Here is a 26,980-nt window from a genome sequence, read left to right on the forward strand (position 1 = left end):
AAGGATACACATGAAATGTCAAGGAAATATTACTACTAGGGATTTTAATACCTTAATGAGATCCTTTTATTCTCCCTTCCTCTGCTCTATTACCTTTTCTTATGGATCCCAGTTGCTTATTACTTTGGCAACAATAGATGATGTTACTGATGTGACTACAGAGTCTCTAGACTAAAATTTAAGTTCTTTAGCTGATGATAAAATTGTCAGAAATTCATTGTAACAAAGATGTTCATTTTTTCTCCCACTTCTTTGCTCTTAGGACCTTTACAAAGGCTTACTCTACAACCTCCAAGTCCCAACCAGAAACTTGAATTCAGAATTATGAGAAAAGAATATGCACTTGGGAACCATATAGGCTGAGCTAACTTAATGCTGTGGTGGATAAACAAAACATATTTGAATAGTTCCTAGTATAATGTTCAGTTTTTAAAAAAGTACTCAATTAACCTTAATTCCTTTTTCTGCTTCTTTTCTTTTGAAGTGTCACTTTTTTGCCCTTAATTGTGCTCTGTATTTTAGATGTCTTCCAATTGTCAAAAGTCTTATCTATCCTTCTTACCCAACTCACCTTTCACCTTCTTAACTAAGCCTCCTAATATCACTATTAAAGAATTTGAATTTTTTAGTTCTTTGAGAGTAGTAACAATATCTTCTGTCAGAGTTTCTAAAAGAGTAAGTGGCTTGAACACAATGAAAAAGTAAATTCCTTTGAATGAACTATTTGAAACTGGAATGTGAATTTGGGTGTGAGGTCAAGAATACTGGCATGCATAAGGATCCAACTTGTGCTGCGTAGAAATCAAATAGGCTGTATCAAAAGTAAACCAAGATGCAGCTGGAAGCCATTATCCTAAGCAAATTAATACAGGAATAGAAAACCAAATACCACATGCTCTCACTGATAAGTGGGAGCTAAGTATTGAGTACACATGGACATAAAGATGGGGATGATAGAAACTGGGACTACAGGGGAGAGATAAAAAGGGGAAATGGGCTGGAAAACTACTTATTAGCTAATTGAGTACTATGCTCACTACCAGTGTACCGGGATCATCTGTATTCCAAATTTCAGCATCACAAAACATTCCCATGTAACAAACCTGCACATATACCCTTAATCTAAAATAAAAGTTGAATTTTTTTTTATTTTACTTTAAGTTGTGGAATACACGTGTAGAATGTGGAGGCTTGTTACATAGGTATACATGTGTCATGGTGGTTTGCTGCACCTATTGATCTGTACTTTAAGTTCCCTCCCCTCGTCCCCCCACCCCCCAACAGGCCCTGGTGTTTGTTGTTCTCCTCCCTGTGTCCATGTGTTCTCATTGTTCAAATTCCACTTAAGCAAGCATGCAGTGTTTGCTTTTCTCTTCCTGTGTTAGTTTGCTGAGGATGATGGCTTCCAACTTCATCCATATCCTGGCAAAGAGCATATTCTCACTCCTTTTTATGGCTTCATAGTATTCCATGGTATACTATGGAATGTACCACATTTTCTTTATCCAGTCTATCACTGATGGGCATTTGAGTTTTTTTTTTTTTTAAAGTAAACCAAGGTTCTAATATTGGGGGGCAAGCACATAATAAAAGCACAAACTTTTAACTATTAAGTGGGAGTCTCAACATGAACCTTTAGCCTTAGAGAGCAAAACCAGTGCAGGGAAATTTTCTTAAACATGAATAGCACATTGTTCATATACTATGACTCTGTTTTTTCTACTAAACCTTTCTATTGCTCTGCAGCTAGAAGGTACTTATTTAGACTTTATGTAAATAATATTATTTCTACCTACTGAACTCTTGCTAGAATGGCCTGCTAGCATTTGTAGTTCTATATTCACATAATTATGGTACTTGTACATTCCAGTTTGCATGACAAATAAATTCTACAGTTTTCTTAGCAGGGACTTCTATGATAAGGGGGGAAAATGCCTAAGGATGTGATTGAAATAACTACATTGCAGAAATAACTAAAAATAAGACCACCAAAACTATGAACATTGATTCTATACAGGAAATAAATTATTCTGGAACAAAAATAAATTTTCAGAAATATGTACAATGAATATCAGGGTAATAATAAATACCAGAAAAATCAAAATGCAATTATGTAAAATGTTATTTTGGCACTGAAAGATTAAGTAACAGCTATATTATGAGAAGGATTGGATTTGCAAAGAGTGAAATGTAGGGAAGATTTCAAAAGTAGTAGGATATTCAAAGGTTAACAATTGTTGCATGTAGGAGTAAGGGAGATGAATAAATTAAAATCATTTCAAGTATCCATGCAACCACTGAAATGATTCATTTTATTATTTGTCAATTTACAAGAATGTTGGTTGTAAAATACACAAGCAAGCCAAAAATTAAAAAATGTCAAATTTTTGAAAGCATGTAGACCCATTGTTAACAGTGTTTTGAGATTTTCTGTGTTTGTTTTTCTTTGTTTGGTTTGGTTTTAGGCAGTTATAACCATTTGATAGTTTCAGGTTCCTTTCAACAAAAAGATAAGCATAAATGGGACCTTTTTTCAACTTTTCTTTATGGTGCAATAATTATTTTATTGTCCATTTTTCACAATTTGCAAACAAGATTAGAGTACAATAAATAACTTGGAACATATATGACTATATATATATATATGTCTGTATATATTTGCAAAGTATACCTATAGTTTTAGAAATAAAATTACTGAAATAAAAGGTAAAAACATTTTACATATTTATATATTTCACAAAATTTCTCTAAAAATTATTAGAATATAGAATACTAGAGTATTATACACCTACTAGAGCAGTGGCCTTCTGCTCATATTTTCAATAACGCAATCAATATTTTTTAAATGTTGATTTTAAGTGTTGTTAAAACGTTCCAATGGAAGCACTTTTTCCTCTCTCTCCAGTACAGCAAAAGTGAAAGGATTATTTCTATAACAAGGCCAACAAGAGAGAAGACATACATGCAAATGTAAATCCCAACTAAGAAAACAGCTCAAACTCTCACAGAAGGTTTATAGTGAAAAACGTAGTCCACATAATAATTAAAATAATATTCTGTTATGCATAAATTCTTTGTAGGTTTTCTCCAACTAGTCCAAAGATGAACTTTTCCTCACTTTAGAGAAAAATTGTGCTGAATCAGAAAATAATTTCCAACTCAAATATTAGTCTTATTAAAAATATAACAAATTATCTGATGTCTGTGATAGTAAAAATTAAGACTGTCTTCTGAGTATAGACTAAGTTTTTTTGTGCCTTTCTTAATATGTTTAAATTTAGAATCCACTGACTACTGTACATTAATTTGCCAATTTAAACTTTCCAGTTTTTTCAAACAAAATATCATATTATATGATATCAGGATTGAAGTAAGGACTCTAGGGATGTTGTATTTTCTTTAAATTTAATATAAAGGAGTGAACTAGAAATATAATTATATTCAACTTACAAAATTAAATTTAAGACCACCGCTTACCTGAGTCCTTCAAACACTCATTTAATCGATATGTGTTTTTAACGCTAACAGTTACATGCTTACTCAGAGAGCTTAATTAAGAAATACAATGATGAAATTAGCAAAGGTACTAAAAGAGGCCATCTGGACATTTAGTCTTTCAGCCCATAGACTATCTGTATTTATTTTATGTTTTTAAAATTCATCTAGGAACAATTTAGAGAACCAATATAGCAATGCCAGATGTACTTTGCAAGATGATTAGGAAGCAGATGGTTTTATGATCACATTTGTGTTTTAAAAGGTGTTATTCTATTATATAAGGTTCACATTCACAACACATGCTTCTTGTTTAATATCGTGGATGGTGTCATCCCATCAGAGCTTCTCACACATTTCTCTTCCTTGCATCTGTTCAGTAAGTATGCAGACTGATTCTCTTAGCAAGGTGTATAAATTATCTCATACATTGTTGGAAGAATGGTATATTACGCAGTCCTAATTTTCTTATTGACATGATAACATCAGTAAAACTTATACTATAGGCAACCGTGGAAAATCAACACAGATGCCTAAAAGCCAACTTGAGTTGTGTCCAGTTAGATTTGATGTGACACTTCACTTTTACTTAACTAAGCTCAAAGGTACAACATACTCTGAAAGTAAGTCTGTATTAAGAGACTATAACTGTGATTTTTCTTGGCTTACTCAATTACTAATAAAAATATTAGGCTTTAGTTAACCATGATAGAGAATAAATGTGATTATAGTAACAGACGTGCCCTAGTGAAGAAAGCAATTAAGCATTATGCCTTTTGCTCATGCAGTAAATTTTGATTTTCTCACTTTTTTAAGATATAGTTAAATGTAAGAAAAGCATTTCAGAAAAAGCTTGCATTGGCTATAAACTCAGTCTGTGTCCTGACATCCTGTCACTGTTCCCTGCCTGACTTGTGTAAGTAGCCTAATTTTGGATCTGAATGATCCAGTGGGAATGATCCTATTACCTAAACTGACTAGATTAGTGCTACTGTGAGAAGATAATCTCATTCATTCAATTAGCATTTATTTACCACCTGCTAAATGGTCCTAGGCTACTCACTGGGAATGCAGATATATGTAGATCATTGCACATGCCCTCAAGGGGATCATAGTCCAATGGTAAAGTAGGCATGCAAGTAATCATATGTATATGTACATATTCAGAAACATGTATTTCAGAGAGGATAACATATTGCACATGCATATTCTATAATTACACAAGTATTATATACAATAATTGTTTTAATATAATAATCATATTTAAAATATACAAATAATCATATATCAGAGAGATTACTATTATTGTAATATTGTATTATTGTAATAATATTACAATAATAGTAATTATATTATTATTTATAAAAACTTCAGTTAATGACATTCATTCTGAAGTATTAAAGGGGAAGTTTATGGACATCTGAGATGTCCTAAAATGTACCTTTAAAATGTACCTAAAATAAGATGGATTAATGGTGGAGAGATAGATAGATGATAGATAGATAGATAGATAGATAGATAGATAGATAGATAGATAGATAGGTACACAGATAGATAAATAGATAATGTTGTAAAGCAAATATAGTAAAATGTTAATGATAGAATCCAGGTCGTGGGTTACACGTATTTACTCTCAACTTTTCGGTATGTTTGAAAATTTTTTTCATAATAAAATGCTAGAAAGGAAAAGAAAGTAGGATGGCTGAGAGTGATCAGATGTTTGAGAGTTAAAATATGGTAAATGGAATCAAGAAAAAGTTTGCTGAATGTATTAGTCCATTTTCACGCTGCTGATAAAGACATACTTAAGACTGGGAAGAAACAGAGGTTTAATGGACTTACAGTTCCACATGGGGGAGGCATCACAATCATGGCAGAAGGCAAGTCATGTCTTACATGGATGGCAGCAGGCAAAGAGAGAGAGTTTGTGCAAAGAAACTCCCATTTTTAAAACCATGAGATTTCATGAGACCCATTCACTGTCATGAGACTAGCATGGGAAAGACCCACCCCCATAATTCAAACATCTCCCACTGTGTCCCTCCCACAACACATGGGAATTACCGGATTTACAAGATGAGATTTTGGTGGGGACACAGAGCCAAATAATATCACTTGCTTTGGCAAAGTCTCTTAGCTCCTTTAGCGCATTTGCCCTTGCCTCATGGTATTCTAAATTCCTTCTTTTATCTGGTCCTGCACTCTATTTATACAGTTTGTCGAAGCAAGAAGATTAACATTTCCGTGTGTATTCTAGGACTTCTGAATTCTGCTTTGACCAGAGGCCTTTTTTTTTTTTCTTTCCGTGTGTGTGCATGTGTGTGGGTGTGTGTGTGTTTAATACTTTCTGTAGCCTTTATCTGTGTTCTTTGATTTTTGGCCTTTTGACTAGGGAAGGGAAGACACTCTCAGCGTCCAGGTGTAAGTGCTACATGGGATGTGAAAAGGAGGCAGACATTCTTTTTATTTTTATGTAAATGTGATGCTTCATAATATTATCTCACCAAACTGCATTGAGTGTTTTTGAGTAGATAGGTAATTGTCTGGAAAGAAAAGTGACAAGTTGGTAGGCAAATCAGCAGAAACTTTTTAAAAAGATGGTTACTATTACCTTTCTGTACAGGAGGCTAACCTGTAGTCTATACTCTGGACAGGAGAATATATTTTTAGTTGTCCCAGTTTTTTAAAAAAATCAGTAATTCTCTTAATATATCACATAAGGAGAACAGGTAGTAGAAAAAACTATCAATCATAGTTAGAGAATTATCAGTCTAGAATAATATATAATAAAATAGAGAACTTGAGAGTCCTGCAATCAATATTTCAATGGATTAAAAAAATGAAACCAACTGGAAGTAAAATATAGAAGGCGACAATAGAGTTTAGTGGCCCAGGAGAAAATTCAATGTGTGCTGAATCCTCAAGGACGTATTGGTGTTTCATTGTACTAGATTTGGTCTCAAACAGAATAAGCAGAAATGGAAAGTAGGAAATATCTTGAATTACCCTTGACTAATATTTCTTTTTGATTAATTAGAAGATAATGATGGTAAGTAGTAATTTGCCATTTCCTCACATTGGGAATTGGACAGAGAAAGCATATCTTCAATTTGTCAAAAAAAAAAAAAATCAGAAGTAAATTTATGAAACCTTTGGGGTAGGGAGTGCTGCTGTCCCTTTTGTCTTGTGGAATTGAGGTAGTCGATGTAGAGATCTATCTACCACCCTAGTTTTACAGGTGATGATCCTGAAGTTCAAGATGACGTGACTCTCCCAGGGCCACAGCAGTAATAAATTTTCATATTGGCACTAGACACAGAAGCATTCTGATTCATAGTCTGTGGCTCTTAAATCTCTAAAAATTTTCTTGGCAGCATCTAGCTATTCATCAAATTTTAGCCTCCTCAGTCTTGGAAAGGTATCAGCACGTCAATGTAGAATTATTTTCAGATCTTTGTAACATTGAGTCAAAAAACCAGTTTAACTCAGAGTCCCTTTAAAATTATCTAAATTCAGCATTTTTATGAGGATTCATTTAATCCATTGCTCAGCATGCTTTTGTGTACATACTGACGTAGCTTTTTATTCATCTTAGTGACTATTAATAGTAGTTTTGAATATTAAGAAAATCTGACTTTGCTATTTTTTATTAATAATATTCTCAATTTAACCAAGTACTCAATATCAGCATGCACAAAATGCACGTCCCTGTTAATAGCATAGATATTCAGCTAGATGCTGGGAATAAGATGGTGAGCAAAATCAGACACGGTTCCAACTAATACTGGGCTTAGAGTTTAGTGGGGAGACAGACATTTAACAAGCACAGTAGTGGTCACATAATTTTAAAAATTACAGAAAATAACATGCCCAATAAAAGCACATGATAAAGACCTTCAACAAATATGTATTGAATGAATTATTGGACACTGACCACATATGGGAAATGGTAGACTGATTTGAAGTGAGATGGTAATTTTAAGATGCATCAAATTGTTAAGGGCTTTGAAAGGCAGGATAGGACTTTAGACCTTGTACAATAAAATGTATGGATAAAGAGAGTCATTGAAGCTTATAAAAGAAAAAACAAAATGATCCTCTTATGTTTTGGGAAGAAAGGTTTTGATATGAGTGAGAGAATGGCATTGTAGGGTGTAAAACAAGAAACAAGCAGATCAGTTTGCTGGCAATTTTAACAGTTTAGGTAAGAGATAATGAGAGACTGAACAAAGGTAGTGAGATAGAGAATGAGGAATGAATTTAAAAGACATTTCATGGATACTTATGACAGAAACTGGTGACAAATAATCCTTTGAGGTGTCAGGGATAAGATAAATGAGATATTAAAATTCATCCAATGTTTCTGGTTTAAATGACTAAGATTACATCAGTAAATAAGACAGAACGAAGAATAAGTTTTGTAAATAAAGTTGAGGAAGAAAAACAGCCACTCCTGATATTGGAGAACTGATCTACAACTCACAGTCAGGCTTCAGTGTCGTTACAAGTTGGTTTGATGCTCAAAACTAGGCCATAGTGTTCTGCTCTTGAACATAAACAGTCTCACAGAATATCAACATCAAATGAGGTTACTCTGAGACCATGACTAAGTGAAACTAAAAAAATGGTCATTGCTCAACCACAAAATACCAAATATTCCTTTCCCCAAATAAAATGTGACTGTTTTTATAAACCAATTTCAATTTTATCTTCACTGTAGTCAGCCCTCCTCTATACATAAGATTTATTGAGATATTCATGGATTTTCCTTCTGCTTTCTGAAAGCACCCAATTTAGATCTAACTCCTGCTTCATCAGATCCTCTCCAAAATTACTCAAGCAAACCCATAATTCTATAAATGCTTTCAAACACCTTCTTACCGAGACCCTGTGTTTCCCTATAGTGTGCATTCTCCCTCATTGAAACAAGTAATAAATCTAACTCATTTAACTACAGCTGTGCTTCTGGTGGTCTTTGGCTGAAGGTCATTGCATGGCAATAGGCCTAATATTAGACAATGTCATCTTGAAGTGTTTCTTGGGATATAAGATACTACTGGAAATACAGTTGCTATGTTGTGTCATTCATTTTCTTTTGGTTCATTAAGTTCTTAGAGATACACTTTTCTGAGGAAAATCATTCTGGAGGAACCTAAAAAGGGACCAAAAAATTCAGAATTGCTTAAGAATCTACTATCAGTGTCTTCTGATAAATTCTGTGTATCCAAAAAGAAAGCAACCATGTAAAAGGTTAACTTAGATAAAAGTAATGTAAATGTCTTTGTGTGTATTAACATGCTATAAAAGGTACCATTCAAGGCAAAAAATAAATAGGAGGAGAAGAGGTAATTTTTATAAAAAAATGGAGCAGTGAGGCCTGCTTTTTGTTAAAAAGATTTTCTAAGGTTTGTCATAAATATTGCCATTTGTGCAATTACAGTATGACATTATATGGTAACTGGTCATACATAACAATCTACTGCATAAATAGAATGACTTGGATTAATCCGGTATGTTTTGTAGCATATATACAGTTAAAACCCAGCATGAAAGGTTAAATAGGAAATATTGCCCAATATTGCTTACAAGTAAAATGCTCCATTGTGATGAGATTATTTGGTTTAATATCATATTACTCTCTGATACCTTTTAAACTTTTTGGGAACAGGTATAATTTGTAGAAGAATCTTGATTCAGTTTAAGTGTAGGTTTTTAAAACTATTAATGTCCTTTTTATATTTTTATAAAAATGTACAAGGAAATTACTTTTGAAGAAAATGAGCTTCTATTTAAATGTTGAAATATTTGTATGCTGTGAGTTTAAGAAGCCTTTAATTACCTGTAAGTTTTAGAGAACCATCTGCTTTCCATGATTGTAAAAAAGAAAAAACTATGAAAACATCATTTTAAAGGCTCCCTACAGATTATATTGATTGTCAAGTATATTTAATAAAGTATTAATCAAATGCAAAAAGTAGAGACATTCCTACATATTGGTGTGTCACAGCATTCCCTAATAACATTATTGTCTTTGTTTTTAAGCCCAGACTTCTGCAGATATTATCCTGTCCCACAGCCCAGCCCTTAGTATTTCGTTGCACTATACAGTTGGTTGTTACAGACATAAACATAGATCAGGGGTTTTCAACCTTAGCACTATTGACATTTGGGCTGGATAATTTTTTGTCGAATCAATAGTGTCCATGTGGCTAGGTCAGGTATGAAAAAGTCTGATGTGAAGCAACCACTACCTGATGAGGCTTATAGCTTAGACAGTGATACATGTTGGGAGGCAAGAGAGGAAGCAGTAACTGACTCAGCCAACACAGTCAAGTCTTGTCAATCAATGGCAAAGGGCTGGGATGATGATCTCATACTAAAGCGCTCTGAAACCCAGCTTAGTGCCTAAGAGGTCACTGGTGACATTAACAAGTAGACTTTCAGTAGAGTGGTAACAAGTAGTTACCAAAGTTCAGTGAGCACACTGAGGAATCTCTGTAAAATAATGAAGCAGAGATATCATGCTTGACTATGAATTGGGCAAAATAACAGAGCTTCTCTCTCTTACTCTTCTTCTTACTAGAGAAACAGCATTTGATTTCTTCAAGCAGAGGCTAGGTGACCTGCTAATTTTACCTCTCCAGGCTATATATCTTGCCTCTCTCTTGGTCTTGATGGAGAAGTGGCCCAACAAATTTGCTACAAATCCTTTATTCCCTGATGGACAGATTAAAAATGTTTTCTCTGAACAGGCTTACATTGTAAACCTTAAGTAAAACTATTTAGAGTTGAATTTCCAAATAAACAAGTTATTTGGGAATAATATACAAGGATTAAAATTGCAATTCAACGCACACAATCCAGAGTAGCTTTAGATGTGTCTGAAAAACGAAAAGAAAGGCTGGAATTTTATTGAGAAAAAGAGAAAAGGTATGTACATTGTTTTGAAAGAAAGTTCATTGGCACTGGCAGTGTTGAGCTGAATGAGCATAGGAACTTCTGAGCTCTGAGTAGTAAGTGGCAGCAGTTACTACAAAAGATGTAATCTTCAAGTGATGTTTTTTTCTGTTGAATTGCAAAAATACTTCCTGGAACAGGGACTTGGGTGTCTTTCCTCATGGCTTCCCAATTCCATTTTAGTTGGGTATGACATGAATGTCTCCATTTTGAATAAACAACTTTCACAATATCATTCACTTTACTCTCGTTCAAACTTCTATCTTTATGTTTAAGTATAATGCAGCAAAATTTCCTTTAGAGATTATTCAATAATTTACAGATCCATAAATTTCCAGGTATTCTGAAACCTACTTCTATCAGTCTACTAAGATTCATGTATTTTGTGTTTTGCCTTAAAACACCTTACTTCAGTTTTTCAAATGTTTAATAACTTAAGAAAACTATCATTTTTTAGGAGGGATGTGTGTAGAAAATATATTTAAGAAATTAAAAAGGTTTTAATTTCTAGGCATAACAATGTTTTTGGAGACTTTAGGGGTTTATGAAAGATCATTTGGAAGCTTTATTCTATTTGTGAAATAGTGTGTCTTCTACTACCTTACTTTTATCTAACTAATTTCCTCCAGTGGAAACTTTTTCTTCCTATTATTCAGCTTCCTATTAAAGTGCCTTCCTTCCTTGAAAATGAAACTCAAATTCCACCTCTTGTAGTAAGCATTCTCGTCAAACTGCTTACTCACTGCCCTATTATACTCCAATAGTGCCTCACACTCTTACTACAGTACTTAATGTAGTCTATCTTGGTATTAGAATCAATTGAGTTAGTACTCTAAGTCCACGGTGGACATGGACAATGTCTTCATCATTTTTGTATCTCCTATTGAACCTAGTACAATGCTTTGTAAAACAGATACTCAAAAATGTTTATTAAAATGAATCAAAGCCAATCACGATGTTGAAAAGAATCTGAACTGGGTTTTAATAAGGTTTTCTGAACTTTAAATTATTACAGGCTTTGTTACAATAATCTTGAGCCTATCTTGGGCTAATTGGCAAATAATTAAAAGAAGTAAATTGTATATGTGAAGGAAAGTATAGTTTATAAATTGTATTACCTCATTAATTATTGATATTAATAAGTAATTAGATGAATGGGAATTAATGACATGGTGGCTACCAACTATTAATGTAATTTATACATTCATATCATAGAGCTGTTATAAAACCGCTACCAGTGATTTTATGTCAAAAGACTTGGACTGTCTCCTTATTACCTCTATGACCTTAGGTATATTTTTATTCATAAAATATGAATCCCTCACATGTACCATGCCTATCTCACAAAGTTACTGTTAAGATCAAATGAAATAATAAAAATAACAGTAAGTTATTTAGAGGTAAATATTCATCAAGAACTCTATACTGTGCTTTCATTTAAATATCACAACAATCCTGTGAGATAGATTTTCACTCCTATTTTCACAAATAAAGAAGCCTTGGCACAGAGCGCTTACATAGTTTCCCCAAGATCATATAGTTATTAAGAGGTAGAATTAGAATTTAATATCAGATAGTCTGATTCCAGAGCCAAAGTTCTTAGCCCAAATGTTAAATTGCTAAGTAAGTATTAGCTCTATCACTTTGAATTTTATAAAACTTGGAGTCATGACATTAACTACTTACTGAAAATTTTTAAGATATAAAATTTCTAGAATAAAACTTTCTTAGATTTCCTAGAGACATAAAGTAACAAATCTAATCAAAATGCTCCATAAAAATTAAAATGCAATTTATGCCAGAAATATATTAGAAGGTTGATTTAGTAAAGCTGTTAACTTAGTGACTTGTCAATTATCTGCCTCTTATACAGTAGCTGGTTACACTCTTTAGTTTGTCATATATTTTTTAAAAACAGAATCTTAAATGAATCCATTAGTGTTTCACTTAGACACTTTATTGTTTAGTGACTTAAAATCAAAATTTGAAATCTTAAGGTGTTAATCCTAACCATTAAATAAATATAAGACCTGGTATATCCATCTATTTTCTTTCTAATTCAGAAAATGCTATGCATACCATATTTAGATTGCTTTCCTCAACATCTGCAATTTGGATTACAATGTGCAATTTGGAGAACAACACTGCCACCCAGGGGATAGAGGATTGAAAGTGCAAAGTCAAAATAAAATTTGAGAGCAGTGGTACTGGATTGTGGATGAAACACTCAGTTGTGTTGCAATCTGTTGTGAGGTGAATTACTAACAATAGTTCAAATCCCAAAGATTGTAAACAACATGGTATAAAAAAGATAAGATTCTAAATAATAACTTCTCTTTTTTCTATTCATTTAAGTAAAAGAGAAAAATATAGAGTTACATCTACTTTCTTAATAATGGCCCATAACTTTCTAACAGCTGCGATACAATTAGAACACATATGGGGAAAATGCCTTAAAAAGAAAAACAACATATCAAAGCAATTAAGGCCCCTAGTAAAATAGAAAAAAAAAACCTGGATTTGATTAAATTATTCACCATGAAAAACATCAAATATCATTCTAAGTTGTGAAATTTTAAAGCTCTTCCTATTAAAGTCAGGAAAAAGTAAAGGGTACTCACTATCACTGTTATTACTTACACGGTTATTACATTTGTTTGGAAATTCTAATAAATATAATCATTCAAAACAAAATAATTGCTATAAATACTGAAAGAGGTAATTATCTTTCTAATAATATGACTACAAACTTAAAAATCCTTCTCACTTCCAAAAAAATACTTGAAAAAGTGACTGGAAAACATATACAAAAAAAATCATGATTTATAGTTTGTATCTATATTGGTAACCAGCTAAAGTATATGGAAATGAGAGAATATATTCCTTTCACAATTGCAACAACAACTATGAGACTACATTTTAAATTTTATTTGGTTTAAAAGTTAATAACACATGGTACAAAATTTATAAGGTACAAAAGGAAACATGGTAGAAAGATTTTACCTGTTTATCCAGCTCCTCACTTCCCCTGTAAAGAACAAAGATACTACACAAACAATTGTGGTTTATGTGTGTATGTGTATACATATCTTTCTTTCTAAAACACACAAACAATAGCATACTATTGTGTAGTGATACTTGATTTATTCATTGCACAATATATCATGAAAAGCCTTTCATTCCAATAAAGAGCTGATTATTCTTTTTAATGGATTATTAATCAGTTACATATTGATGGACAAGTTCCCTCCAATCTTCTATTATTACAAACACTTATATACTGAATAGCTTTTTACATGCATCAGTAATTTGTACCAGTGTAATGTTACCATATTTTTCTAGAAGTGTAATTGCTAGTCCAAGGGTAAACATATTTATTTAACAGTTTTATTGAGCTTTAATTGACACACAGCTGCATATATATAAAGTATACATTTGATAACTTTTGACATGTGTATCTACTGTGATAGCATCACGAAAATCAAGATAATGAACATATCAATTACCCTCCAAAACTTCCTCATGACCATTTTAATTTTTTTTCTGGCATCTTTCTATCCCTCCTCTCTCACTTCAGCAGGCAACCATTGATCTATTTTTGTAACTATACATTAGTTTGCATTTCCTAGAATTTTATATAAAAGAACTAATATAGTATGTACTCTTTTTGTCTTGATTCTGCCACTCAGCATAATTATTTTGAAATTCATCCATGTTGTAGTGTGTGTCATTGCTTTCTTTTACTGGATGATGTTAGTGTGTGTGCGTGTGTGTGTGTATGTGTGTGTGGGTATTTTATTCATTTGCCTGTCGAATAAAGTTTTGTATTGTTTTTATCATTTGGCTATTAAAAGTATAACTTCTCTGAATATTTAAGCACAAGACTCTGTATGGACACGTAGTTCCATTTCTCTATTAATCTAGATGAGAAGGCCTAGATCATATACTAGAAACTTCTTTTAAAACTCTGTCTATAAATTGTACTACGTTACATTCCCACTAATGATGTTTGAGAGTTCCAGGTACTCCGCATCCTACTTGGTATAATCAGACTTTTTATTTTAGCCATTCTAGTAGGTAGGTAATGAAATCACATTGTGGTTTTAATTCGCATTTCCCTGATGTCTAATGATGCTGAACATATTTTCATGTGCTTATTTGCTATTCGCATATCTTTCAAGAGTGAAATATCTGTTCAAATCTTCTGCCTGTTTTCTTAACTTTTGTTTTTGGAGAGCTCTTTACATAGTCAAGGTTAAAGTCCTTTATAAAATACGTAATTTTCAAAACTTTTCTCTCCATGTGTGGTTTCTCTTTTGACTATCCTCCCAGTGTCTTTTGAAGAGTAGAAGTTCTGTTGTTGATTCAGTCCAATTTTTAAATGTATTTTTATGTGGATTCTGCTTTTTGTCTAATATCCTGGAAATTTTTGCCTAACCCAAGGTCACAATATTTTTTTCAATTGAAAATATTTTTTTCTTAATTTTTTGTATTGTTAATTTTTATGGATACATAGTAGGTGTATATATTTATGGGGTACATGAGATATCTTGATGCAGGTATACAATGTGTAATAATCACATCAGGGTAAATGGGGTATTCATCACCTCCAGTATTTATTTCTCTGTTTTATGAATGTTCCAATAATACTCTTTTAGTTAGTTTTAAATGCACAATAAATTATTCTTGACTGTAGTCATATACTAGATCATATTCATTCTATATACCTATATTTTTGTACCCATTAACCACCCCACTTCCCCCATCCACTACACTTCTCAGCCTCTGGTAACCATCATTCTATTCTCTATCTTCCTGAGTTCAATTGTTTTAATTTTTAGCTCCCACAAATAAGTGAGGACATGTGAAGTTTGTTTTTTTCTATGCCTGGCTTATTTCACTTAACATCATGTCCTACAGTTCCTTCCATGTTACTGCAAATAACAGGATCTCATTTTTATGACTGAATGTATTTCATTGCATGTATGCATCACAATTTCTTTATCCATTTATCTGTTGATGAACATTAGGTTGATTCCAAATCTTGGCTATTATGAATAGTGCTGCAATAAATATGGAAGTGCAGGCATCTCTCTGATAGTCTGATTTCCTTCATTTTGGGTATATACCTAGCAGTGGAATTGCTGTAACATATGGTAGTTCTATTGTTAGTTTTTTGAGGAATCTCCACATTGTTCTCCATAGTGGATGTACTAATTTACATTCCCACCAATAGTGTAACAGAGGTTTCCTTTTCTTCACATTCTCACTAGCATTTGTTATTGTCTGTCTTCTGGATAAAAGTCATTGTAACTGGAATGAGAAGACATCTCATTGTAGTTTTCATTTGCTTTTCTCTGACGATCAAGATATTGAGAATCTTCTTATACCTGTTTGCCATTTTTATGTCTTTGAGAAATATCTATTAGATATTTTGCTCATTTTTAAATCAGATTATTAGATTTTTTTCTACTAAGTTGTCAGGACTCCTTATATAGTCTGGTTATTAACCCTTTGTCAGATGAATAGTTCCCAAATATTTTCTCCCATTCTGTGAGTTTTCTCTTCACTATGTTGATTGTTTCCTTTGTTGTGTGGAAGCGTTTTAACTTGACGTGATCCCATTTGTCCACTTTTGCTTTGGTTGACTGTGCTTGTAGACTATTACTCAATAAATCTTCATTCAGACCAATGTCCTGGAGAGCTTCCCCAAAGTTTTCTTTAAATAGCTTTATAGATTCAGGTCTTAGATTTAAGTCTTTAATCCATTTTTATTTGATTTTTATATATGGTGAGAGATGAGGGTCTAGTTTCATTCTTCTGCATATGAATATCCTGTTTCCTAGCAGCACTTATTCAAGAAAATGTCCTTTTCCCAATGCATGTGCTTGGCACCTTTGTAAAAATTGAGTTCACTGTAAATGTGTGGATTTACTTCTGGGTTCTCTACTCTGTTCCATTGGTCTGTGTGTCTGTTTCTGTGCCAGTACCATGTTATTTTGGTTTCTATCACTCTGTAGAATAATTTGAAGCCAGATAATATGATTCCTCCAGTTTTAGTCTTTTTGCTTAGGCTAGCTATGGCTATTCTGGGTCTTTTGTGGTTCCGTATAAATTTTAGGATATTTTGTCTATATCGGTGAAAAACGTCATTGATATTTTGGTAGGATTGCATTGGATCTGTAGGTTGCTTTGGGTAGTAAGGACATTTAAAAAATATTGATACTTCCAATTCATAAACATGGAATATCTTTCCATTTTTGTGTGTGTCCTCTTCAATTTCTTGCATCATAGTTTTTCTTGCATTGTAGTTTTCATTGTAGAGATCTGAGATCTTTCACTTCTTTAAGTTTATACCTAGGTAATTAATTTTATTTGTAGCTATTATACGTGGGATTACTTTCTTGATTTTTCACATGGTTCACTGAACACAGAAATGCTACTGATTTTTGTATACTGATTTTGCATCCTGCAACTTTAATCAATTTATCAGTTCTAATCGCTTTTTGGTGGAGATGTTGTTTTTCCAAATATAAGATCATATAATCTGCAAAACCAGGATAATTTTACTTCCTTTCCAATTTAGATGTTCTTTATTTCCTTCTCTTGTCTGATTGCTCTGGCTAAGACTTTCAGTACTATGTTTAATAACAGTGGTTAAAGTGAGCATCCTTGTCTTGTTCTAGATCTTAGCAGAAAATCTTTCAGGTTTTCACCAATCATTATGATATTGGCTGTTTCTGTCACGTGGCTTTTATTATGTTCAGATATGTTCTTTGTATACTCTGTTAAGTTTTTATTGTGAAGGAATGCTAAACTTATCAAATGTTTCCTCAGCATCGGTTAAAATTATCATATTTTTGTCATTTATTCTGTTGATATGATGTGTCATATCAATTGATTTGCATATGATGAACCATCCTTGCATCCCTGGGATAAATCTCACTTTGTCATGATGAATGATTTTTTAATGTGTTGTTGAATTCAGTTTGCTAGTATTTTGTTGAGAATTTTTGCATCAATGTTGATAGAGATATTCTGTAGTTTGCTTTTCTAGATGTGTCTTTAGCTTTGGTATTAGGGTAATACTGGCTTCATAGAATGATTTTGGAAGTATTCTCTTCTTTGTTTTTCAGGATAATTTGAGTAGGGCTGTTCTTAGTTCTTCTTTAAGTGCACAGTAAAATTCAGCAGTGAAGCCATCAAGCCCCAGGCTTTTCTTTGCTGGAAAACTTTTTATTAAGGCTTCTATCTTATCACTTGTTATTGGTTTATTCAGGTTTTGGATTTCTTCATGGTTCAATCTTGGTACATTGTATGTGTCTAGGAATTTATCCTTTCTTCTAAGTTTTCCAATTTGTTAGCATGTAGTTGCTTACAGTACAAAGTTTTTGTCCTATGATTTCTTGAAGTTCTATAGGTTTTACATTTGGATATAAACTCAACCATTTTGAGTTGTTTTTCTAGATGGTGTTACATGTGGGTGAAAGTGGTGTGTGTGCACGTGTGTGTGTTCCATATAGATATCCAATTATTCAGGCACAATTTGTTAAGAAAACTAACTTTTCCTCACAGAATTGCCTTTGAAACTCTCAAAAATCATGTGTTCATACATGTGTGAGTAAGCTTTTCAATTTTATTGTTTGCTAAACATCCATGGTTAGTTGTAATCTATAATAGTATGACTAAAACTTAAGAAAAGTGCAAAATGAGAATAATGGTAGTAATCCAGCTTGTTAGATAAGAAAGAGATTACTTTGATGTAGTCATGGAAGAATTCTCAAGGAAAGTGGGTGTTGCGAACTGAATTGTTTCCCCCGCCCTTCAAATTCATATGTTGAAGACCTAACCCTGAGTATGATGCTATTCAGAGATAAAATCTTTAGGGATGTAATAAGTTTAAATAAGGCCATAATGCTAGGACTCCAATAGGATTGGTGCCACTATAAGAAGAGGAAAACACCAGAAAGCTCTCTCTCCACATGTGTACAGCAGAAAGGTCACATGGGGTTGTGGCCACAAAAAGGTGGCTATTTGCAAGCAAAGAAGAGAACTTGTACCAGAAACTAATCCTGATGGTACTTTGATCTTGGACTTCAAGCATCCTAAATAAATCTGTGTTGTGTAAGCTATCCAGATTGTGGTATTTTATTTTGGCACCCCAAACTGACTAACACAGTGGGATCTAAGAAACTCTTGAGGAACCTGACATTGAAAAACTTGAGTCTCTATGGAATGTGTTTGTGGACCCTTAGTTCCACTAATTGGAACACTGTAATAAAAAGAAAAAAAGGTCTCAAACTAGTTACTTTTAATTATAATAGCTTTGTCATTTCATACATCTGACAGCATTGAATTGATCCAGGTCAGCCCTCCATGAATAAAACAGTGAGACAGTTTGCTTCTTAGAGAAACTTTCAACCTAATTAACACAAATACATTATTATTACTGGAGAAACTGGGCATTGCTTAATGAAAGCCAGTTAGTAGAACTACCTTTGTTATCAAACAAAATAATTTTTGAGACTGTAGGAAGTCTCAAAAAAGAGGCAGGAAGATTGAGTTGGAGGTGATATACCTGGAACAAATGATTTCACATTAATATTGTGAAAATGGAACAATACTAATCTCTTTAAAAACAAGAGTATCTAAGGTTGTTGAGAGCTTTTAATATAAAAGAATAACCAGTACACAAATTATTTCAAATTAAAGTAGACTGTCATAAATAGTATAGTATGCCCCACTGGTAGACTATCATAAATACTATAAATATGACCCACTGGTGAGCAAAATTAAACTTATCTCTGGGGCTGTGGAAATAATTCTTAAAAGAGATGGATGGAATTTGACCTGGTCTTGAGAAGTAGCACTTGAGAAAGCAGATGCAGCAGAGGAAGCCTCATAGCTAATGGAGACAGCATGGGCTAAGGAGGAAAACAACTAAGCAAGTGCTGATCCTGAGGAGACTGGTGGTTTAAGAACTGAGATTTTAGGGATCAAAAGAAGTGGTCAAGAGAAAAGGCTGCAAAGCTTTTTAGAGTTACAGGAAAATTTTGTATTAATAATACATTTTCTGAAGCATTATGGGATCATAACTCCTTTCTCCCAAATTTAAAGACAGATTTTCCATAAAGCTCTCTATTTTTCTTGATTATTTGACATTCCTCCCTATGTATTTATATGCAAAGTACACTACTCACCTGGAGATGAAAAAGCTCCTACACTGCAGGAGTTCAGCTTTAATGACAGAAAGTAGACAAAGTAAACAATTACAATTCAGTGTACGATTTAGTAATGGCAAAACTACCTTCATGTAACACTGGTCAAACAAGAAGTCAGCTGTTAAATCCATTTGTGTCCAAATAATGCACCAAACTAAAAGAATACCTATTTCATTTACCAAGTCAGAGCTATTCTAAGTGGAGTTCAGTTTTATGAGTTAACAGCATGGGGTCTGGACAAGGCTGGTTTCTTGGGCAAAGGCTTAGAAGTGGGCCTTGGTTAACTGTGCTTTGGGAACATCTTAAAACTATTAGTAATTTCATTTTGGAATTTGAGTTTTGTAAGTGAAGTCCAGCGGGATAATGGAACATGTGCCAAGGCCTTGTTGTCTCAGGTCATGTGTGGTCCTATCTCCCACAGCCTCCCCAGGTGGACTCTCTGGTTTCCTGCTCTCTTGTCTCCACCCAGCAACTGCTGCCACCTTGTTCCAGTGCATACACCCCTACCTGAGTCTTGGGGCAGGGGTCTCAGGCACCTTTGAGGGTCTGCCCTAACAACCTAATGTCTCTGTGCTTTAGGGAGCATCTCATTAAATAATAAATTTTAAAACACCATGAAGAGTCAAGAGACACTATAGAAGAAACTGGTTATTTTATTTGTTTTGTTTTGCGACGAAGTTTCACTCTTGTTGCCCAGTCTGGAATGGTCTTGGCTCACTGGGACCTCCGCCTCCCGAGTTCAAGTGATTATCCTGCCTCAGCCTCCCAAGTAGCTGGGATCACAAGCATGCGTCACCACGCTCAGTTAATTTTGCATTTTTAGTAGAGACGGGGTTTTGTTTCTGGAATTGGTTCCTTCCGGTGGGTTCTTGGTCTCACCAACTTCAAGAATGAAGCCGCGGACCCTCGCAGTGAGTGTTACAGTTCTTAAAGATGGTGTGTCCGGAGTTTGTTTCTTCAGATGTTCAGATGTGTCCGGAGTTTCTTCCTTCTGGTGGGTTGGTGGTCTTGCTGACTTCAGGAGTGAAGCCACAGACCTTTGCAGTGAGTGTTACAGCTCTTAAAGGTGGCACATCCCGAGTTGTTCATTCCTCCCGGTGGGTTCGTGGTCTCGCTGGCTTTCATGAGTGAAGCTGCAGACCTTCCCCGTAAATGTTAACAGCTCATAAAGGCAGTGCGGACCCAAAGAGTGACCAGCAGCAAGATTTATTGTGAAGAGCAAAACAACAAAGCTTCACCAGAACAGGTTACCCCACTGGTGGCTGGGGTGGCCTGCTTTTATTCCCTTATTTGGCACCACCCACATCCTGCTGATTGGTCCATTTTACAGAGTGCTGATTGGTGTTTACAATCCGTTAGCTAGACACAGAGTGCTGACTGGTGCATTCACAATCCTTTAGCTAGACACAAAAGTTCTCCAAGTCCCCACCCAATTAGCTAGACACAGAGGGCTGATTGGTGTGTTTACAATCCTTTAGCTAGACACAAAAGTTCTCCAAGTCCCCACCCAATTAGCTAGACACAGAGCACTGATTGGTGTGTTTACAAACCTTTAGCTAGACAGAGTGCTGACTGGTGTGTTCACAAACCTTTGGCTAGACCCAGAGCACTGATTGGTGCATTTACAATCCTTTAGCTAGACAGAAAAGTTCTCCAAGTCCTCAACCGACCCAGAAGCTCAGCTAGCTTCACCTCTCAGTTTCTCCATGTTAGTCAGGCTGGTCTCCAATTCCCGACCTCAGGTGATCCGCCCGCCTCGGCCTCCCAAAGTGCTGCGATTACAGGCATGAGCCACTGTCCCCTGCTGGAAGAAACGTTTTTCCTGTATTTTAAATGAAGGGGCCTGGATTTTCATTTTGCACTGCACCCCACATATTATGTAGCTGGACTTGAAGTCCTATAGCAGTGGACAGTACCAGGCAAGTGACTCTGGGCAAGGCACTGGGTGCCTCTGAAGTCACTTTACACATCTGTAAAATAATTGTTCAGAGCAGAGTTGGGTGGCTCACTCCTGTAGTACTAGCTATTTGGAAGGCTGAGGTGACAGGATGGCTTGCATCCAGGAGTTTGAGGCTGCAGTGAGCTATAAATGTGCCACTGCACACCAGCCTGGATGACAGACAGACCAGGTCTCTAACAAAATAATAATAATTATAATAGAATAATAATATCTATCTTGTTGGATTTCTGTGGAGATTTTGAGCTAATTTATGTAAAGCTCTTGGATCAGCATTTGACACATTTTAATGGTCAATACTAGAAAGTGTTGACAATTATACATTACCTAATTCAAACACATTCCCTTACGTGTCCTATGCCCGCCGGCTAATATTTCTAAACAGCCATTCCCACAGGCAGTACCAAATGTGTATCCTGGTTTTTCTTCAAACGTTCATTCCTTAAATTTAAACCCTTCTATAGTGTGCAGGAAAAAATGTTCGCACCTCAGCTATAATGTGAGGTTGGAACAAAAAGCTGTGAGGATTTAAAAAGGCGTGTTTGTTAGAAAAGCAAAACATATTCACAAACACTAGATTTAAAAAAATGGAAGCAAAAAATCGTTCATTCAAGTGCTTGACCATTTCACAAGAGCTCTTTCACAGCCGCTCAGCGCCCCCCTCGCCATTACGAGAGAAAAACCAAGGCCGGTACAATGCGGGCGCAGTGTACTAAGGGGACACACACATACAGTGTACTAAGGGGACACACACACACACATACACACACACCCCCCCACATCTTGAAAACCTGTACGTTCCACCGCTACCAGCCCGCCTCTGGTTTCCATAGGAACGCGCAATTCCGTTGCGTCGCCCTTTGCGCCGGAAGTTGCTCTATATCAGTTCCGGTTTTCCCCTCCAAGCGTCAACGTTTCCTTTTCCCAGGCGGCAGCTAGAGCAGACGGCGGATGAATTGTGGACAGAAGAGGCTTCCGTTGAGGGGCGTGGCGACGCAGCCGCAGTCTGGGAGACTCAGTTCACGTGCAGGCAGCGGCGGATCATATTCCGTAATCTACCATGGCTCAGCCGGGAACTCTGAACCTCAATAACGAGGTGAGCGCCGAGGAACCTATGGGGCTGACATTGAGGGTCCTCAAAACCAGGTCTTTTGAGACGCGTGGTCGGAGGCGGGCAAAGAGGGTGCGGCTGGAGGAACTTTCGTGGTGGGCCCAGGGGAGTTTCCCACAACTTGGAGTTTGGCAACCGGTAATTTCCCTTTTCGGTCTCTAGGTGACTAAAGTGACAGACATGTGTCAGGCCCCACGAATTTATGTGTATGGGACTTTGGGAAGACCCTTTAGCCTGGATATTCAACATTTTCGTCTGTAAAGCGGAACTCAAGATAGTTCGTCCCAGGGTTGTGAGATTAACTGAGATACGTGAAGTATTTGCAAGTGCCTGACCCTTAAACTTTCAGTACACATTACCTGCTCCTTATTGCCTGTCGAAAATGAAAGAGAGAAATTAAGAGCTGTAGCTTCTAAGAAATTGCTGATCTTGAATGAGACTGTATGCTCAGTACTTCGTTTCCTCTTCCAGTTAGTGTCTTACTCCTTTGCTTCGATTTACAGCGGAACTTCAATAAAGAACTGTTCATACTTGCTATCCCCAATTCTTTTTTCTGCTTCTTCAGTCCATTCTCATCAGACATTTGTTCTCACCACCGTCTCTTCCCTAATGTGCTAAGGTCAACAAAATACTATTCCTACCACTTACCCGCCTCTGGTTTCTGCTTCTATTCAACAAAGTAATGTCATCCGAAGTCTTAAAGTAAGCTGGAAACGTAAGGATCGAGTAAGGAACTCACAGTGACATACAGAAAGGAAATTCTTTATCCCGTGTATGAGCAGGTCACTGTTTAGAGTACACATAGTAATGTAAGAGATATTTCATATTTTCTAGTAACAAGGCGGGAAAATGAAGTGGGTAATATTTGTACTTGGTCTTTAAGGATCTTCCCCAGGAATCACTTAATCAGTGACTCAGGAAAGGGGAAGAAGTCATTCCAGGCAGAGAAACTGGTATAAGCAGGAAAGGGTTAGTAGCAGAAGAAACCGTGGGTAATATAGGGATAGGTAACTTCACTGATGGGAACTTGTGAGATGAAGAAGGAAATAAAACTGAAATATATTCCCTACTGCCAGATTCACGAGTCTGGATTTCAGTTGAAAGTGGAGTACAAGATATGCTGAAGAGGGAAGCTGCAAGCAGTTACTATTTACTCATAAACATACATTAAGCTTATGCTTTCTGCCAGAAAGCATTTGGTGGGCTATTTTCCATTAGGTTACCTGTGATGTATGAAAGATCGGAGTAATGTCCTTGGGATTTCAACCCCAGGGAGCTTCATATCAAATTTTGTAATGACTTTGATGATGGAAATGACAGGGGATAAGCCATTTAAGACTGTTTTTCCACTTAGCTAACTTCTGTTCTTCTTCAAAACAGTTAAAATTTGACCTTTAGGAAACCTTCATTAACTCACCTCGGTCTGGGTTAGGTGTCTATTCTTTGTGCAGCCAGATTGCTTTCTCCTCTGGAAACACTTATGTAACTGTTTCTGTCTTCCTGTGTTTATGTGTCTGTCACGTGTAACACATATGTTTACTAGGTAATTAAATGAATTTATGAAAGCAGGAACTATACACATCCATCACTGAAGTCTAGTGTGTTCTAATGTGAAGGGGATAAAAAGATCAGAAAAAAAGTGGAGATGATGGAGGATATTATAATTTAAAATTAGTGGGGGGAAAAACCACAAAAGGAAAGATAGTTATAGATTTATCTACATTAAAAAATTGAATAACATACCAAAGAAAAGAAAAAGGACAACCAACTAGAAAAAAAAATATGCAGCAAATATGACAAAGGACTAATGCCTTTAATAGGAAATACCTCATAGAAATTAAAAGAAACCATCTCAGAAAATAGGCAGAAGTGAATTAACAACTTCTTAAGGAGGAAGTGTATCTGAAAAATAATTTGAATTTGCTTTCAATCTTTTCACTTCTTTTCCATCACCACTAGAATCCTAGTACAGCTGCTGTACTAGCTTCCCAGCTACTTACATGGACTCTTCTCAAACTTTAATCTTTTATATATATATATATATATATACACACTTTAGGTTCTGGGGTACATGTGCAGAACATGCAGGTTTGTTACATAGGTATACATGCGCCATGGTGGTTTACTGCACCCATCAACCTGTCATCTACATTAGATATTTATCCTAATGCTATTCCTTCCCCTCCCCCCCCCCCGCCCACTGCCACAGGCCCTGTTGTGTGATGTTCCCTTCCCTGTGTCCATGTGTTCTCATTGTTCAACTCCAACTTATGAGTGAGAACATGCGGTGTTTGGTTTTCTTTTCTTGTGTTGCTTTGCAGAGAATGATGGTTTCCAGCTTCATCCATGTCCCTGCAAAGGACATGAACTCATACTTTTTTATGGCTGCATTGTATTCCATGGTGTGTATGTGCCACATTTTCATTATCCAGTCTATCATTGATAGCCATTTGGGTTGGTTCAAAGTCTTTGCTATTGTAAACAGTGGCACAAAAAACATATGTGCACACGTGCCTTTATAGCAGAATGATTTATAATCCTTTGGGTATATAGCCAGTAATGGGATGCTGGGTCAAATGGTGTTTCTATTGCTAGATCCTTGAGGAATCACCACACTGCCTTCCACTATGGTTGAACTAATTTACACTTCCACCAACAGTGTAAAAGTGTTCCTATTTCTTCACATCCTCTCCAGCATCTGTTGTTTCCTGACTTTTCAATGATTGCCATTCTAACTGGCATGAGATGGTATCTCATTGTGGTTTGGATTTGCATTTCTCTAATGACCAGTGATGATGAGCATTTTTTCATATATTCGTCGACTGCGCAAATGACTTCTTTTGAGAAATGTCTGTTCATATCCTTTGTCCACTTTTTGATGGGGTTGTTTTTTTCTTGTAAATTTGTTTAAGTTCTTTGTAGATTCTGGATATTAGCCCTTTGTCAAAGGGGTAGATTGCAAGAATTTTCTCCCATTCTGTAGGTTGCCTGTTCACTCTGATGGTAATTTCTTTTGCTGTGCAGAAGCTCTTTAGTTTAATTAGATCCCATTTGTCATTTTTGGCTTTTGTTGCCATTGCTTTTGGTGTTTTAGTCATGAAGTCTTTGTCCATGCCTGTGTCCTGAATGGTATTGCCTAGGTTTTCTTCTAGGGTTTTTATGGTTTTAGGTCTGACGTTTAAATCTTTAATCCATTTTGAGTTAATTTTTGTAGAAGGTGTAAGGAAGGGGTCCAGTTTCAGTTTTCTGCATATGGCTAGCCAGTTTTCCCAACAACATTTATTAAATAGGGAATCCTTTCCCCATTGCTTGTTTTTGTCAGGTTTGTCAAAGATCAGATGTTTGTAGATGTGTGGTATTGTTTCTGAGGCCTCTGTTCTGTTCCATTGGTGTATATATCTGTTTTGGTACCAGTACCATGCTGTTTTGATTACTGTAGCTTTGTATTATAGTTTGATGTCAGGTAGCACGATGCCTCCAGCTTTGTCCCTTTTGCTTAGGACTGCCTTGGCTATGCAGGCTCTTTTTTGATTCCATATGAAATTTAAATTAGTTTTTTCCAATTCTGTGAAGAAAGTCCATGGTAGCTTGATGGGAATAGCATTGAATCTATAATTACTTTGGGCAGTATGGCCGTTTTCACAATATTGATTCTTCTTATGAGCATGGAATGTTTTTCCATTTGTGTGTGTCCTCTCTTATTTCCCTGAGCAGTGGTTTGTAGTTCTTGAAGAGGTCCTTCACATCCCTTTAAGTTGTATTTATAGATATTTTTTTCTCTTTGTAGCAATTATGAATGGGAGTTCACTCATGATTTGGCTCCCCATTTGTTATTGGTGTATAGGAATGCTTGTGATTTTTGCACATTGATTTTGTATCCTGAGACTTTGCTGAAGTTGCTTATAAGCGTAAGGAGATTTTGGGCTGAGATGATGGGGTTTTCTAAATATACAATCATGTCATCTGCAAACAGGGACAATTTGACTTCCTTTCTTCCTATGTGAATACCCTTTATTTCTTTCTCTTGCCTGATTGCCCTGGCCAGAACTTCCAATACTATGTTGTAAAGAGATTAAGATTAAAGTTTGTTGTTATTCTTGCGAAGTAAAGTAAAAATGTATCTTTACTCTTCTAAAAAATAAACCATCACTTTTTACTCTATCTTGATGATTATTTGTTGCATATTCTTGGTACTTAGAAGAGAGAATTTTTAATTGCTTTTTATAGCAGCTTCCCTAA

General features: G+C 35.3%; 1 protein-coding gene across 2 annotated transcripts in view; it reads left to right on the top strand.

The window, feature by feature from the left end:
- The first annotated feature begins 22,631 nt into the window (after window positions 1-22,631).
- The window catches only part of SRFBP1 (serum response factor binding protein 1), a 61,489-nt gene continuing 57,140 nt past the window's right edge, over window positions 22,632-26,980 (top strand). Inside the window, exon 1 of one of the 2 annotated variants that reach the window (XM_005557602.5) lies at window positions 22,632-22,879. In XM_005557602.5, the coding sequence (XP_005557659.3) occupies window positions 22,691-22,879 (189 nt within the window). In that variant the 5' untranslated portion in view covers window positions 22,632-22,690. The remainder of the gene's footprint in view (window positions 22,880-26,980) is intronic. The other variant, XM_005557604.5, reaches the window with a different exon arrangement.

The sequence above is a fragment of the Macaca fascicularis genome, chromosome 6 (assembly GCF_037993035.2).
Source record: "Macaca fascicularis isolate 582-1 chromosome 6, T2T-MFA8v1.1".
NCBI classification, from domain to species: Eukaryota; Metazoa; Chordata; class Mammalia; order Primates; family Cercopithecidae; genus Macaca; species Macaca fascicularis.